The sequence below is a fragment of the Vanessa tameamea genome, chromosome 11 (genome assembly GCF_037043105.1).
Source record: "Vanessa tameamea isolate UH-Manoa-2023 chromosome 11, ilVanTame1 primary haplotype, whole genome shotgun sequence".
NCBI classification, from domain to species: Eukaryota; Metazoa; Arthropoda; class Insecta; order Lepidoptera; family Nymphalidae; genus Vanessa; species Vanessa tameamea.
The window spans coordinates 3,867,982-3,886,009 of NC_087319.1; the positions used below are offsets into that span (position 1 = coordinate 3,867,982).

The 18,028-nt window shown below is 31.2% G+C and overlaps 1 protein-coding gene across 1 annotated transcript; it reads left to right on the top strand.

Annotated features, from left to right (window-relative positions):
- The first annotated feature begins 3,625 nt into the window (after positions 1-3,625).
- Positions 3,626-7,988, top strand: LOC113400845 (toll-like receptor 7). The gene has a single exon (XM_026640516.2). The coding sequence runs from the start codon at positions 3,851-3,853 to the stop codon at positions 7,700-7,702; it is 3,852 nt and encodes a 1,283-aa protein (XP_026496301.2). The 5' UTR covers positions 3,626-3,850; the 3' UTR covers positions 7,703-7,988.
- The last annotated feature ends 10,040 nt before the right edge of the window (positions 7,989-18,028 follow it).

Consider the following 18,028-nt stretch of genomic DNA (forward strand, 5'->3'; position numbering starts at 1 on the left):
AGATCGTTTAAGCCATCAATTAATTATTCTAATTGGAAGCATACTTTAAGATGTAGGATATTCTAATAAAAAAAAACAAAACATAATACTTTTACTTTAATAAAATATCTACTCGGACAATTTGATGTGTTTATAAAAAACATTTTTAATCACATTTATTTATAGTATCTTATTCACGTTTTTCATCATGAATAACTATTTTTCTGAACCAATGCAGATAGAGATCTAACGTGAGTCACATTATAAATAAAATTAATCCGACTTTTATCTTCCAAGTTTATGATGTATCACCGAGTTCTACGGCTTTTAACTATCATCAATAAATAATTGCTTCCACGAAGATAAGCCTGTTCGAATGTTATTGTGCCGTGCGAATGAAATAAACTTAATATATTCCAACTTGCAATCTGTTCGAATAATCTTAAGGAGCAGGACTTGATATACGGTGGCAAAGCGTAATATCCTTATAGATAACCAATAGCTAGAATTAAAGTGTTGCCTGAGGCGTCAGATTCGCTTACGGAAGATCATTGTAGAATTTACAAAGCGTTAAATAAAATGCTCCGTTCAATCGTTTCATTTCATTCTTAATTACTTTTGACGTGTAATTAAGCGATCATTTAAGTTTGCTAAAATAATATGCAAGATTGTTTTTTTTTTTCGAATCATTTTTTTTATCATCCTAAATACAATGTGGATTGGTTGAAATGCACATGTGGCAGAACATAATTCACACATGCAGGTTTTGTCATGATTTAACGTCGAGCATTATAAATACAAATTAAGCGACTAAAAATTCAGTTTTGCTTGCCAGACTTAAACTGAAGATATCATTGATAAATAATTTCGTAACAAACTTGTGACAAGTCTATCGTTTTTTACAACAGATTCGACAATCATACAAATCGGAAATAATTTTATTTATGTTTGTATGTCTTTACAAATGTGCTGAATGTTTTAATCATAATTATTTTTGTAATAATTTCATCGTATATTCTAATTAATGTTGTTCATCCTGGTTTATTATTACTAACTAAAGAGATAAAATTAAAATTTTTAATCCGATAATTGCTACAAAAAGTAGCCGCAGTTATAAAAAAACTATTTACTACAAAATTAGTCAGTATAAAAGAAGAAATGATAAAAAATATCATTCTAAAGAATTCCTAATCAATTACATCTGTTATTATTAATAAATAATATGAATCATATTTAAATGTATGCTATTGAATAGAGCTATATCATAAGTATTACAATTGTGAAAGTGAGTTTGTTTATTTGTTTGTCACAAATCTTACCTACTCAACCGATCATTATGAAAAATTTGCATACCCTTTCTCAAAGGTACGGAATGGGACAAGAGGTATCGAATACCTAATTCACATGGACAAAGGCTCGAGCGAAATCCAGTATAACATATTAAGATAAAAAAAATTAAGACATTTAAACTATGCTTTGTTACCAATATAAGTAATGTCTATCCTATCTTAATTGCCAATAAAGTATGTTATATAACAAAATACATGAATACGCTTCGTTTTAACTCTCAATACAATTTATTGGTAGTAAAAATCCCTACGCAATGATCGTTGATGACAATAGATGTTTCCAAGGCACAGAATAATGTGCATTTTAATTAGAAACGCTTTAAACTATGCGAAGTCATGTCGTCTTACTTAACGGCCCGGATAAAATCCATTGCTGACGATTATTTAGAAGAGAAGTTTCATTCTTCCTTTATCAGGAATATTGATGCTGTTATATAACTGTCGTAAAAGATTTAAAATTACAAGTAATATAATTCCACTTTGCTCTCTGTGTCATTCATTTATACATTTAGAAATAATATAATATAAAAGACGACAATGATAATCATTGATACTGTAATAAATTTTACTTATACATTATACAATAGTAATGTATAATAAATCTTAAACTATGCGTGATACTTATCCGATGATCGCTAAATCCAACCCGGGTTACTGTTACTAAAATTTTTATATGTTGAATTTGAGATAATAATAATTCATCCCGTGCTCGGCAATGAAGGAAAACATCGTGAGAAACCCTGTGTTGGACGTTAATCTGCCACACGTGTGACCACCGTGTTGGTGATCACCTGTGATCCTCAATAGGCAAGGAGACTAGCGCTAACAGTAGTGTACTACTTCTAACAGAAACGATTCAAAGATCCTTTTTTCGTAAATCCAGCTGATTAACTTTCTGAAGTTAGTAGATAAAGGTATTCTTATTGCGAAGACGGAAGAAGATAGCCGTGTTAGGGACTCATCATCAATACTCGAAGCACGTCCTCCTAACCTTGTCGCAGCCTTCAGATATAGTGAAAAAATACACGAACAACTTTCATGAAAGTGAGAGAAGTCATTTATCAAGCTAGCTGTAAGAACTCTCGACATCTAAAAGTTTTGATACAAGATGCCGAGCCAAAAGACATTAATATTAAGGATATCACACTACTTGAAGTGTTTTTAGGTTGTCTCCGTGTTTTATCACTTAAGTGGCGAAACTTCTCGTTTAATGTGACAGAGTTTTTGTTATCTTTCAACGCTCACAGTGGCATCGTTTTTCAGTCCTCGAACAAGGGGAATTTTTTTCTTCTTATATGACAATATGATCAAATATTATGACATTTCAAAGTATTTTTAATTTCAAATTACTACACTATAACATATCACTACAATATAACAATGATTAAATACAGCTTAAAAATATAATTACGATTATAATTAATTTTAATCCTTAACCCAATATCAACGACAATGATATTAAAAAAAAATTAAAGAATAAATTTTGTGTTACGTGAAACATATTTAAACATACTTAGTAGACTTAATCAACTGTCAAATAGGATGTGATACTTGAACACTATATTTTTTAATTTTTTTCTGTGATAATACTTTAATGCAAATATTATCACAGAAATTTCGATATCTTACTTTTACAAAATAAAGGACTTTACGAAACCACTCTTCCAGCATTTCATCTTTTTCAAACCTATACAACATACTGGAATTCGTAAACAAGACAGCAGTTAGTTCTATTTGAAAATTCTAAGCGCTACTTTACACAAAAATATGTGGAGGGACACATGGCACCAAACAAGCTTTATTGGGTATCCTTACCAAAGTATGTGAGTGGGGAATTCAATAAGATACGACAAAAAGAATTAAGGGTGCCCGAAAAAATACCTCCACTGTTTCCTTGATTGATTGCCACTTTGATGTTCTCTTTTATTTAATGGTTATTTATAAAATTTACCGAACTGTATTTTATTTAATTGTTTATTCTATAAATATGAAAAATCAATAATTTTATGTTTTTTAAAAATTATAAATTAATTCGTTCGATCACATTCGAATCGAAAACATACAAATATTCTTTTTATTATTTTTTCTGTTATTTATTATTTCTGAGTCACGCGTTTCCTTTTTTAAACCGATACGCGGTAGCTCGATTAAGAAAACATTACATAATTGTGCGAGAGCGCTCGGGCGCGCAAGTGGCGCCATGCAACGTGTAACTATGTGGGGACGATAGGGTGCGGGGGGGCGTAGAGTCAGAGGGGCGGCGTAGAGCACACCACCACTCTCTCCCGCTACTACTGATGCCGTCATGCCGAACCGCTCGCCAGTCGGACAAAAGCCACGATGAGGAAGGCACGCGCTCGCGTGGCCTCCATTTGTACATCGTACATACGTTACAACGTAAACATTGACTAGTGAAGTGAATAAATAATATACCAGTGAATTTGAACAAAATAATAAACAGTGTAATTAATAAGTGAATGAACAAAAATTTAATTTTGTTTAAATACAAATGTATGTAGAAAATGTTTCAATTGCTGACTTTTTTGTTAGTGACTTTGGGTGTAATTGCCGCGTATGTTCCGAGAGGTTTGGATAATTGTAGGAGAGATTTCAATGGTGATAAAGGAGCAACTGTGTGCCATATACGAACACTCGAAAACAATGCATCAAATCTTGTATCAGCACCTTCAGAAAGTACAAAACGTTTAACTGTTGAGTGCAACCAACTACTACTTTTTGAAAGCTATCTTGAAGCAAACTATTTTCAAAGATTTATAACGTTAGAGGAACTAACGCTTGTAAACTGCAAACTTCTTCGTATACCAGGCAACGCTTTTGAAGGATTACGTGAACTGAAAAAGTTATCGATAGGATCTAAGAACTACGATTGGAGCCCGAATAAAAATTTGGAACTTTCACTTGGAACTTTTAACGGTCTACGTGAATTACAGACTCTTGATTTAGGACAAAATAATCTCAAAGTTATACCATCAGATGTATTTTGTGCGTTAGATAATTTACAAATATTAAATGTTACTTATAATAAAATAAAAAATATTGATCGTTTAGGCTTTGGACAAAATTGTGGTTCAGGGCTTAGAAGTTTAGATATTAGTCATAATGAAATTAAATCCTTAAGTGAGGATTCAGAAATTTCAAATCTTCGGCGACTACAAGAACTCAAATTACAGCATAATAATATAAGTGATATCTCTAGTGAAATATTTAATGGACTAATATCATTACGTATTTTAAATGTTTCCTATAATAATCTGCAGTTAATACCTGAGGGCACGTTCACCAACACGAAAGAGTTACGAGAAATATATCTAAATAATAACCTGCTATTTGAATTAGCCAGAGGCGTTTTCCACCGATTAGAACAGCTGCTTGTATTAGATTTATCGAATAATCAACTCTCAAGCGCTCACATCGACGGCGGAACATTTATTGGTCTTATACGCTTAGTCATTCTGAATTTATTCAATAACGCTTTGACAAGGATAGATGGTAAGACATTTAAAGATTTGTTCTTTCTTCAAATATTAGATTTAAGAAATAATTCAATTGGATATATTGAAGAGAATACATTTTTACCATTGTATAATTTGCATACTTTAAATTTAGCCGAAAATCGATTGCATACGATTGACGAATATCTTTTCAATGGACTATTTGTTCTTAGTAAATTAAATTTAAATAATAACCTTTTAATAACCATTGATACAAAGGCTTTTAAGAATTGTTCAGATTTGAAGGAATTAGACTTGAGTTCCAATCAATTAATAGATGTTCCTAAAGCAATTTGGGAGTTATCGCTTTTAAAAACTTTAGATATAGGAGAAAATCAAATATCAGATATAAAAAATGGATCTTTTAAAAATTTAGATCAATTAACAGGCTTGAGACTAATTGATAATCAGATCGGAAACCTTAGTGTAGGTATGTTTTGGGACTTACCGAGTCTTCAAGTATTAAATTTAGCAAAAAATAAAATACAGGCTGTGGAGAGAGGAAGCTTTCAAAGAAATAAGCAATTAGAAGCCATACGATTAGATGGTAATTTTATATCCGATATTAATGGAGTGTTCTCGGCTGTTTTGAGTTTGCTTTGGCTCAACCTATCAGAAAATCACTTGGTTTGGTTTGACTACGCGTTTATACCGGGTAATTTAAAATGGTTAGATATTCACGGTAATTTTATCGAGCACTTAGGAAATTACTATAAAATTCAAGATGAAATTCGAATAAAAACATTGGATGTCAGTCATAACCGTATTGTAGAAATATCTCCGTTAGCAATTCCAAATAGTGTAGAACTGTTATTTATAAACAATAACCACATTAACAACATCCAAGTAAATACATTTATAGAGAAGCGCAATCTAACCAGAGTTGATATTTACGCAAATGAGATATCTCATTTAGATATCAACAGCCTCCGGTTATCGCCAGTCCCCTCGAATAAGTCGTTGCCAGAGTTCTACATAGGAGGAAATCCGTTTGATTGCGATTGTTCAATGGAGTGGTTGCCTTTAATAAACAATATGACTGCCACGAGACAATATCCCAGAATTATGGATCTTGAGAATGTTTTATGTAAAATGACTCATACTAGAGGTGTTACACATATACCTTTAAGCAACTTAAAATCAACAGATTTCTTGTGCACATATGAAACCCATTGTTTCACGCTATGCCACTGTTGCGATTATGTCGCATGCGATTGCCAAATGACTTGCCCCAATAACTGTTCTTGTTACCACGATCCGACTTGGCATACGAATGTAGTCGATTGTTCCAGTCAAAGTGCTGTCGAAATACCAGAAAAAATTCCTATGGATGCAACCGAGGTATATTTAGATGGGAATGACTTTAAAGAATTGCAAAATTATGCATTCATAGGCAGAAAAAATATGAGATCGCTTTATGTAAATTCGAGTAAAGTTGAAAACTTACATAATAGAACATTTGCTGGCTTATCTTCACTCGTGATATTGCATCTTGGTAATAATAAGCTTGAACATTTAAATGGATACGAGTTCGAACATTTGACTCAACTAAGCGAACTCTATTTACAAGATAATTTCATTAGTCATATTGTTAACACGACTTTTTCACATCTGATCTCATTGAAAATTTTAAGGATAGATGGAAACAGATTAGTCGAATTCTCCATTTGGAGTTTAACATTAAATAAAAACTTAAACAGTCTTTCGATCGGCAATAATATGTGGTCTTGCAAATGTAGATATTTGCAAAGATTTACAGCTTTTATATCAGAAAATGTTGCTAAAATCAATGACATTGCAGATGTATGGTGTGCGAATATAGGCAGCCCTTCATCACAAAGAAAAGAATTGAACCTTAACGGTACTATATGCAGTGACTATTATGCAAGTGAATCTGGAATTGATAATATGATAATGTCTAACTATTTACCTATGATGGTCACGTCATTTACGGGATTCATGTTAATCTTACTTTCTACACTTATTGTTTTCTTATTTAGAGACACGATACGCATATGGCTCTATACGAGTTGTGGCATTCGATTTTTTCCATTTAACGGAGGCTATGATGAAACGGACAAATTATACGATGCTTACGTATGCTATAGCCCTAAAGATGATGATTTTGTCATACAAACCCTCGCAGCCGAATTGGAAAATGGAAATCCCTCGTATCATCTCTGCCTACATTATCGTGATATACCTCAACATGGCGTAGCTTATATGCAATATACATTACCGCTCCCAGAAGCGGCAGAAGCGTCCAAGCGCATACTTATTGTCTTAACGAGAAATTTCTTAGAAACCGAATGGTCTCGCTATGAATTTAGACAAGCACTACATGATATACTTAAAACTAGAATTTATACATTAGTTCTCATTGAAGACAGTTCTGTCTTAAACGAAGCAGAATGTGACCCCGATTTGAGGCCATATTTAAAAACCGGTTTAAGAATAAAATGGGGTCAAAATAAATTTTGGGAGAAGTTACGCTATGCAATGCCTGACCGGCGATACAAATCTAAATCGTCTAGCTTTAGAAATAATATCAACTCATATACAATGAGAAGCGGTGTCCAAAACGGTACAATGAGATCGTTTTCTTTTACTGAAAAAATTAGAGGGTCTGGCAATACCGTGAATGCAACTCCTGAATGTATAGAAGGTCGTCCTCAACATCCACAGCCTTTGAATGGATCAGATGGTAGACCACCATCAGATCATATTTATTCATCCATCGATTCAGATTACTCATCATTAGAATTAGGTGGAAGTAATCCCAATCGTAGGCGAGAGTTCAGGCACTGGCCGCCTCCTCCTATAATTGATACACAGCATTCAGGTCAAGCTTACCTTGTCTAGTCTACGCTTCTTAATGTTAATATTAAAATCATATAAACGAAGCTTCTTGTGTAAATTGTTATAATTGCATCGCGCTTTACCAAATAATTAAGATTTTAATCTATTTTTGTAATTCCAAGCCATTAAAGTGGACTTTTATTTCGTGAAGTTGGTGTAAATAAATTCTATAAGACTGCTGTAGAATATGTGAATTATGTAAATAATGTGTAAATAGATGTCCATATTAAGTCACAGTATACCTATTTATATACTTTAATAAAGCCATTGTGATAATTTTTGCATAAAATTTATTTTTCTTTTCTCCCTTACCATTCCTTCCAACTGAAAGTCTTATCTAAGAATGAATTATATTGATTCCACCTTGTTCAAGTTAATATTTAAAAATGCAAATAATATATTACAACAAGTAACCAAAAAATATTTAATATACAAATAAATAAAATAATTTTTTTTATAAAATTTTAGCCTATGATTTTTAAATAAATAGTATGTCTTTTATTGTTCTTTTCTAAATAAATATTTAAGAGAATTGTTTTTGTTCAAACCTAGTATAAAAAATAGAGTAGCGATTGTATATTAAGAAAATAAACATACTATACCTTATAAAGTCTACATTAAATATAAAAACTCAGAAGAAAAATATCTACATTTGACAAAGAACATTCGGAGACGTGACTTGAATACTTCGGGTCATCTAAAACAGTTTATATCATAATCACAAGGTAAGGCCGCTCGCTGAATTTTAAAATGAACTTTTATCACTTTACAAATGCACCACAGCACCTTAAAGTAATTATAATAAGTATTAATCTTCTAAAAATATAATGATATGCTAAGAGAGTAAAAAAAATCATTGCAAATAACTAATTCTGAGTGAACTAGTAAATATTTGTATATTCGAAATAAATAAAAAAGCAAGATAAAGGAATAAACAAAATGCTCATCATACATTCACTGAAAGTACAAATATATTAATGAAATGCAAATTTAAAAAACATCTTAAATATTGTCAACAGTAACGGTTAGAGTAGACATAACATACATATATAATTGTATTTAACTAACATGACTGTATTTTTAAAGGTTGAAAAAGAGTAACTACTGAGTTTCTTGCCGGTTCTTCTCGGTAGAATCTACATTCCGAACTGGTGTTAGCTTTACTTTAAATAGTTTGTTAAATGACGATTCAAAAGTGCTTGCAAAAGCCTACTTGAATAAAGTATATTTTGATTTGATTTGAGTTGACAAACCAGTATCTCAACTCATCTTACTTTTTTTTTAATTCTCATAAGAATTAAACAAGCAGCAAGCAGATCAAAAATAAAGCCAATTAAAAAATATTGAAAAGGAACCAAAAACACGGACACGTCTATGTATTACATAACAATAAACCGACACAAATCGTCATTGTTCTCATAAAATATTTGAGTGAATGCTTTAATAGCAATTCTATTTTTAAGCGTAATAATATAATTAGAAATCATTGTATAAAACAATTTTAATTATAATATATGAACTATAAATACACAATTGATAAATAAAGTTATTATGGTATTGTTTTATACTATATGACTTTGAACAATACGCGTTTTTTATTAATGAGTTATTCGATATTATTTATGAGATTATTGTATGACCTTGATCATTTTGCAATTAATCTTATCATCTTCATGAAATCAATTTCAATTTTAGAATACTAGCCAATACAATTACAATCGAAGTCCAACCTGCACAAATATCTATTGAATGATGCTATTTGAAATTGCAGTCTGTTGTAAATTGTCAATCTTCACCGTTTTTTCACTTGACATTAGAGTAATGAAGGCTTTTTGTATTGACACAAAAATCCATTTAACGTACAATTGATCTTTACCTGCAACTCTAAAATGTAAGAGCAACATTGAAACTCGTCTATGAATAGAAGCGACATGTTTTAATTAAATATCTTAATATACATATACTTCCCAAATATATATTTTCTTATTTTTATTTGGCTGTGAATAATATTCTTACTTAACTTTACGTGTCTATCCCTTAATTCTTTGAGCGTACCTTACATTTAGTTTTATTATGCCTCATCATCACTGTTTATCTTTGTGACGTAACATAAAGTGTTAATTATAACTGGTCTAGGCAAAAGTATTTTACTAAACAGCCTAAGGTTCGATACTTTCTTGTTTTGAATTAAATTAAAATATTTAATAAAAATATATATTTGGTGAAGTTTCTTAAAAAAATTGATTGGAATCTTATTTTGAAAACAATTTATTGTGTAAAAAAAAAACACAGGCGCATAACATCATGTTTTATAAAATTAAATTTATGTAATATACATATCCGGTTCCTTCGCCAAGACAATGGTTATAGAAACACGCGAAAAAAAATCTTTGTCTTTGGAATTCCGGTAGCTTTCTTAGTGAACACAGACAATAAAAATACGAAAGGTGTTATGACTCATTGTTTAATCCGAAAGAACAACTATAAACCTTAAGAATGCACTGTTAACTGTCAATAAAAAAAATAACAAGCAACAATATACGAAGGAAGAAATTTTAAATAAAGCATTTTTACATAAGTTATATAATTTAAAGATATAAACACAATAGTATTTTTTTTATTTTCTTTTTAATAATAATTAGTAAAATCAAACAATATCTAAAAAAAATTTGATTTTGTATCTAAAAAAACTTTGATTTTGCCCGAATCGAAAGTAAAGTTCAATGCTCTCTTATATAAACAAAATTAAAAAAAAACACTTTCGCAAAATGTACTTCTTTACTTTTTAGTTTTATATAACTTCACATGAAATAACGAACTTTTTCATTAATTTAACATATTTATCTCTTTAATAGCTGAGCCAAATGCATGCTATAATCATTTTAAAATTATTTGAACATAAGCATAGAACAAATCCTAAAGCTAAGACACACGATAAATTACACAAAAATAATATAACTATGTTAGAACAAGATCATAGTGTCATATACATGGCCCTTAAGTTCATTGAAATAAAATCTGCCATGCTCTGATTAACATCAGTTTTATGATGTTTTAATATTTAAAATTATGTAGGTACTTATAGTATAAGTAATTATTATGACTTTTTGTCATAATAATCACATATACTATAAGTATAGGATATTCTATAGAGTAGCTATGTGTTAACACAAATGTATACTTATCTCATCTAGTCTAAAAAGATACAACGGCTTGACATTTTACGACTAAGATACAAGATCTGATCTGATCTCAGGCGGTATAAGTGAGCCATTAAAGAAACGAAGCAAATGGACAAGGAATACGTATAAATTATATTTATAAGCAACTACAATTAAATGCATGCATGTCCAGTGCGAAATGACACGTCTTTGTGTTATAAAATACATAAAAAATGCTGTCATTTTAATTATTAACAAATTTTAAATTACTACAAACACTACCATAAATTTATATTCGCTTTTGATTTTGTTTTAGCTTTTGTTGCTTCACTATAATATTTTGATTTCTCTATCCGCCTTTTATTTTATAATCTAAGGTACGCAACTGCATTTTAGTTTGTTGTGAATTGGAGTTGTGATTTCTGGATGTGTTCTACCTTCAAATAGCAATACTGAGTATTTTTGTGGGGTAATTAAAAGAGTACGGGCGCTAGTATAACTACAGGCACAAAGGACATAATATCTCAATTCCAAAGTTGGTGGCGCATAGCAATAAGAAACTATTAATACTTCTTATAATACTAATGTCTTTGGGTAGCTATGATCACTTACCATCAGCTGGCTCATTTGTCAGTCTATTTACCTAAATGATTAACAAAAAACATCTAATGTATATCTAATTTGAATACTGTGTACTTATAAATAAACATTGCGAACAAAAACTCCAATTCCTCAAATGACTCCTCTATATTCGTAAAATAATATAACATCAGCGTCACAAATTAGACAATTAATATGACCGATGGCAGCCATACAAAACGTGTCAAGGTATTTTGTTTTCGTACATACATCGAGTGTAACAATTTCATTTCCATTTATTTGTAAATCAACTTAATCTATTAATAAGCAACTGCAGTTGTATTGAATACAACTGGATCCATACAGAAATCGACTGATGATCTCAATTCAAACAAACTTCAAACTTACGAAACCGACTATTCATCAAGTCTCTATTCATTAGTTGTTAACTTTTAATAACTCCTACAATTGCACAATGAACTAACACGTCACGTCATTAAATTGTCACTCACACTGTAATGAAGCTTCTTTTTGTGACAATCCATTACGTAATATGTTACATGTCTTATTGTAGGTATATGTATACTATACCAATCTATTACAATGTCAATACATCGTGATCAATACTTAAACTATATTTATGAATATTTTAAAATCTTCTTTGAAGATGACGAGGGTTTTAAAATTCTCGAAGCAATTATTTTGAACTATGAAACATAACTCAAAAAAGTCGAGTTGAGTTGAAGTTATTTTTTTAACGTGTAACGCTAAAACGAAACGATTCTGTGCATTCGTTCATTAAATTACAAATAATTGAAACAGATATACTCGTCTAAAATAAACACTTGGTTTAATTAAAATCTTCCCATTGATTACAAAACTATTCTCAGAATTACTTTATTACATTGCAATTTATTCACATAATAAGCGACACAGTGGCACGTAGAAAGTAATTATTATTTAATTTTTTATCTAAAAAAAATATCAATGTTGTTGTCAGATTATGAGTGTTTTGTAGATATGTTTTTATTTTCATTCTTTAATTTTCTTATTGTGAATTCCAAAGCAGCCGGTGGGTGTGAGTTTTAATATTGTCTTATTTTATTATTTTTACATTTTTATTTTATTATTAATTTTTTTTTTTTTTTTTCGTATACTTATTTTTATTATATACATATATAATAATTATTATAATATTTAGTTATTTTTATTATTATGTTCTACATTTTTTTTTTGTTTATTCGATCTTGTTTTTATATTTATATTTTTCCTAATTATACACTATGTCTTGCTTTAACGAAGACGCAGACAATACCTTTCTGTCTTTTTCTCCCTGCAGTACCATTTCTGATGCATTTAGCAGCAATGATAGTTTTTATAGTATTCCCTCGCTTAGTGAAACTCTTAATTTTAATTTCGCTGATAGCTTAAAAAAGTTCAATGTAATTCATATTAACGCACAGAGTATTCTTGAACACTATCCTGATATGTTGTCTTCCTTTGATTGTAAAAATATTCACGCTATCCTTGTATCTGAGACATGGCTAAAGCCTTGCCGTCGGTCTCCTTCTCGCTACCTGGCTTCAATCTAATTCGGAACGATCGTGTAGGCCGACAAGGTGGTGGTGTTGTAATATACCTTCGTACCCACATTCCTTTTTCTATTATTGACCTGTCGCAAACCCAAAGAACTGTAGGTCCTGAATAACTTTTTATCGAAGTTATTTTTGGCCATGCCAAGCTATTATTGGGAGTTTTATATTGCCTCACAGTTGACTACTTTTTCTCATTTGAAAAAAATTTAGAGCAATATAAGCCTTTGTATAATCATACTCTGATTATAGGTGACTTTAATACCTGTCTTATAAAAGACGATCATCATGCTTCACGTTTGAAATCTCTCGTAAATGGAGCTGATTTGAAAATTTTACCTTTGGATGCTACTAACACTTTTCCTAACTGTACTCCTTCTCTTCTTGATCTAATTATTGTCTCTTCCATTGACCATGTTATAAAATATGGTCAGTGCTCTGCTCTTGCTTTTTCCTATCACGATTTACTCTATCTATCCTATAATTTACAACCACCTAAAGCCAAATCAAGAATTATTCTGCAGCGTAATTTTGGTGGAGACTTGAATGCTCTAAGGGAAGATGCTCTTAAGCTTGACTGGGCTGAAGTCTTCAATTGCAAATCCGTCAACGAGCAGGTCAAGGTTTTTAACTCCTACTTAACTAACTTATATGATGTCCACGCACCAATTCGACCGGTCCGAATAAAACACCTTCCAGCGCCTTGGCTTACTCAAGAAATTAGACTATTTCAAGAAAAAAAAATCGGGCCAAATTAAAATATAAAACTAATCCAACTGAAAACAACCGTATAAAATATATAAAGGTGAGAAATCGTTGCAACATGATGTGTAGAGACAGTCAACGATGCCACATTCATAAATCTGTTTCTAAAGTGGAAGAATCTGGAAATTGCTCAAGTCTTTAGGAGTTGGAAAAGCTACTCAAAGTGTAAATTCTTCCAATTTTAATTTAAATAGGCTCAATGAGCATTTCTCTTGTTCTGAAACCTTTGATACCACTACTAAGTATAACACTTTAAATGAAATTTCAGCTAAATCCACTCCTGACTTTCCTGCTTTTGTCTTTAATCAATTTACTGAGTGTGATGTTAAGAAGAATATCCTGGCAATTGATTCTGACGATATTGGATCGGATTGCATTAGTCGTAAAATGATCGTTCCTACCCTGGACATTATTTCTCCTATTATCACTTCCATTTTTAACCTTTCCATTAATACTGGTGAATATCCTGATTCCTGGAAGGACGCTCAAATTATACCTCTTCCAAAAAAAGCAAATCTATCTTCTTATTCTGATTATCGTCCCATTTCTATCTTACCTTTCTTTCGAAAGTACTTGAACGTCTCATCCATACACAATTAAATTATTTCCTTTCCAGAAATATCCTTCTGAATCCTTTACAATCTGGCTTCCGACCTGGTCACAGTACGACTACTGCTTTGATCAAGGTTTCTGATGATATTAGGCTTGGAATGGACAATCAACAAGTTACGGTGCTGACATTATTAGATTTTAGTAATGCCTTCAACACCGTGGACTTTGATATCCTTCTTGCTGTCCTCGGTTCTCTTAACATATCTCCACAAGTAATTGATTGGTTTCATTCTTACCTGCGTGGGCGTCGGCAGCGTGTTGGAGTTAACGGTTCTTTCTCTAACTGGTCTCCTATAACTGCTGGCGTGCCGCAGGGTGGCGTGTTATCCCCTCTCTTGTTTCTCCTCTCATATTACATCTCTCTGCCACTTGTATGCAGACGATCTTCAAATCTACTCACTAAGTTTCGGATTTAGCTAAAACTATTTATTTAGTGAATGACAATTTAGATAAAATTGCTAAATGGTCAAAATCTTTTGGATTAAAGGTAAACCCTACAAAAACCCAAGTTTTAAGCATCGGGAGTTCTACATTAATATCGCGCATTTATTTTTCTGACTTACCCACTGTTCGCTTGGATAATGTTGACATACCGTTTAGCACAAATTGTAAAAAATTAGGGGTTATTTTTGATCAACATTTATTGTGGGAACCACATATAAGTAACTTAAGTAAAAAAATGTTTTCTGCTGTAGGTTCGCTCCGAAGGTTGCGAAACTTTCTACCAATTCCCACTAAAATTTCGCTTGCACAGAGCCTCATATTACCAATTCTCGATTATGCTGACACTTGCTATGTTGACTTAAAAGAGGAGCAATTAAACAAGCTTGAGCGTCTTCAAAATCTTTGCATTCGTTTCATATATGGTCTTCGTAAATATGATCACATCTCCGACTACACAATACTATCTTGCACTTTAATGTTGTATCTAGTTCGAGAGAATTTTAGTTTAATTTTATATATAATTTATATCTAACGAGATACATACATATATGTATGCTTGTTAGCTACCAGGTACTGCACATTATTTTATTTTAAATATATTATTATTTCACTGTAATGTATTAATATATTATGTTTATATCTGCCTTGTACACCCCTACCTCTTTCTATATCTGTTTCTACCCTAAGGTTCCCTGGAAGAGATCGCTGTTTAGCGATAAGGCCGCCTCTTGTGCATGTTTCTTAAATGTGATTCAACCTTATGTTTACTGGTGTACAATAAAGAGTAATTTGATTTGATTTGGTGAAATTTTGTGTACAGTTTCTAAGAACTCAAAACTCTATGTTAACAAAAAGACGTTCATTAATATTCCTTTGTCACGTCACACCGCCGCTGTTCCGATGTCAACGAGAACGTTTCTTTGAAAATGTTTCCAAATTAAAACACATTACAAACAATCAAAGTTAAAACTCGACCAGTAATAAACCAAAAAAAATGTTTTACCGCGATAACGACCTCACCAAAAAATGAGGAATGTGAATAATTTTATGACGTAAAAATGGGTCATATCGTAGAATAAGGTGCTTGAGTGTGTTTTTATTTGCCATCGTCAACCGTCTTGTTTGAACTTTTGTGACGTACGTACCTGGAAGTACGGGTAATAAATTTTTAAGAGTGGACAACTTTAACGGCTGTATCTTGTTAACCGTATCTTACATATAATATGTAATACTAATTATATAAACACATCTGTCCAGAGAAGCGACAAAATATTAGCTTATATATTCTTTTGTATCATATTTCCCATTAAAACCTAATAGTTCGAAACAACATCATAATTAAAAAAAAAAAAACAAGTTATAGTAATCGCCACGTTCCATTTAGTTATAACAATAAAAATTTGCAATTAACCAATTTATAAAAGAGAATCGGACATTAAATTATAGTAAATTCCACGGAAACAGATGGAAAATCTCGAAGACCGGGAATTTATGTCATGAATACAACCCGCGAATGCATAAATTAAGAATTTAATGAACAGTTTTATTTGTCTAATAGTACAACGTCTTTCAGTTGCCACCGTCTTTATTTAACGGCATTGTAGTCGCTAAAACATTGTTCGGCGACAAAATTTTCTGGTAGTTTGAGCTTAATTACTATAATATCATGCCGTCTCCCTTACTTGGGGCACCTATTATTTTCATTCACGGTTTGTTGAACACTTTAAATGCTAACATTATTTCACAATCTAATTTTCATTGCGAAATTTCATTGGCCTCTCCATGACAGTTGGAAATGTTTTCTTTCCCTATATCGGTAATTTGTGAGAGATTTCATTAAATTTTACATCACAATATGACATTTTGAGTATTATTACTGTAACGAACTGTTATTGTAATGAGAATCTTGAACAATTTCGTTTAATTTTATTTTAATCCTCGTTCCATGTTGATTATGTTTGTTTTGTATTATTTAACGAATTCATTTAATTAACATTCGTTATGTCGTGCCTATTCAAATGTGTTTGATCTTAAACGAGTACTATATACTGTGTATACATTCATAACGAACATTTAGAAGCGTATCTTGTCTTGACAAACTTTAAACAAAATAATTATAAATTTTAGTACGCTTACATAAAGAAATTTTAAATGTCCGGAAAATAAAATCATTTCTATATAGAATAGCCGGCAGATATGATTTGATGCAGCAGATGTTGTTATCCCAAGTGGACATGCTTCGGTAAGAATCTTTCGAGTTTGTCACAGGCTTATAGAAAACTGTCAACAAAAGATTGTTATTGCAAGTGTGTTGCAACTTGTATAAACATTCTAAGTAAATTGAGAGCAGAGTTTCATGATAAATATGACATTTAGATTGAGGACGTCAAAGAACTAGAAATACATACTATTCAGAAAATAATACCCCTTTCTGAATCGCTTGGATAAAAATAATAATTTATACAACTATTCCACAATTGTGCTTTCTAACGTACCAATAATATTATGAATATAGATTTTGCACCAAAATAGCAGAGCAAGACATAAGTATAAGCAAGGCCAATTTGGTGCCAACCCTAGATCTAGGCGATGTTCTAACACCAATCATTGGTGATTGGTGTTAGAATATCTCCTGTTAGAGAATGATTCTCCTATAACTAGCACTACAATAGATCCTACTGGTATTTTGACCAAATAATTAATTTTAAACACACTTCGTGTAACATTATTCGTCTTAATCGAATATACATTTTTTGATTAATTATAATAGAACTTCACACGTCCTTAATAAAACTAAACCACAATTACCTATATAGTATTAATACTAAGAATCTTATAAATTAGATCAATCTGTATAAATTAATCTAAAGCAATTCTGCTTCATAAAAATAAATATTTCGTAACGTTATCGTTACGTCATAAATATTTAAAAACGTTCTATTTATAAAAGAAATTTATTAATTACAATTACAAATTCGTGCTAATGCCTTTTGTTTTAAAAACAATAGTCTAAGGAAAGGTGAGTCAGTCTTTTATAAAAACTTATCGTGTGAAAATCATCCAAACTTCTAGCGATCTGGGACGGTTGAAGCATGTAATTTAATACTTTCTACCGTCGTAAATGTACCATTTTACAAAAATAATTACACGGCCGCTGCTTATCGATAAGATTCCTT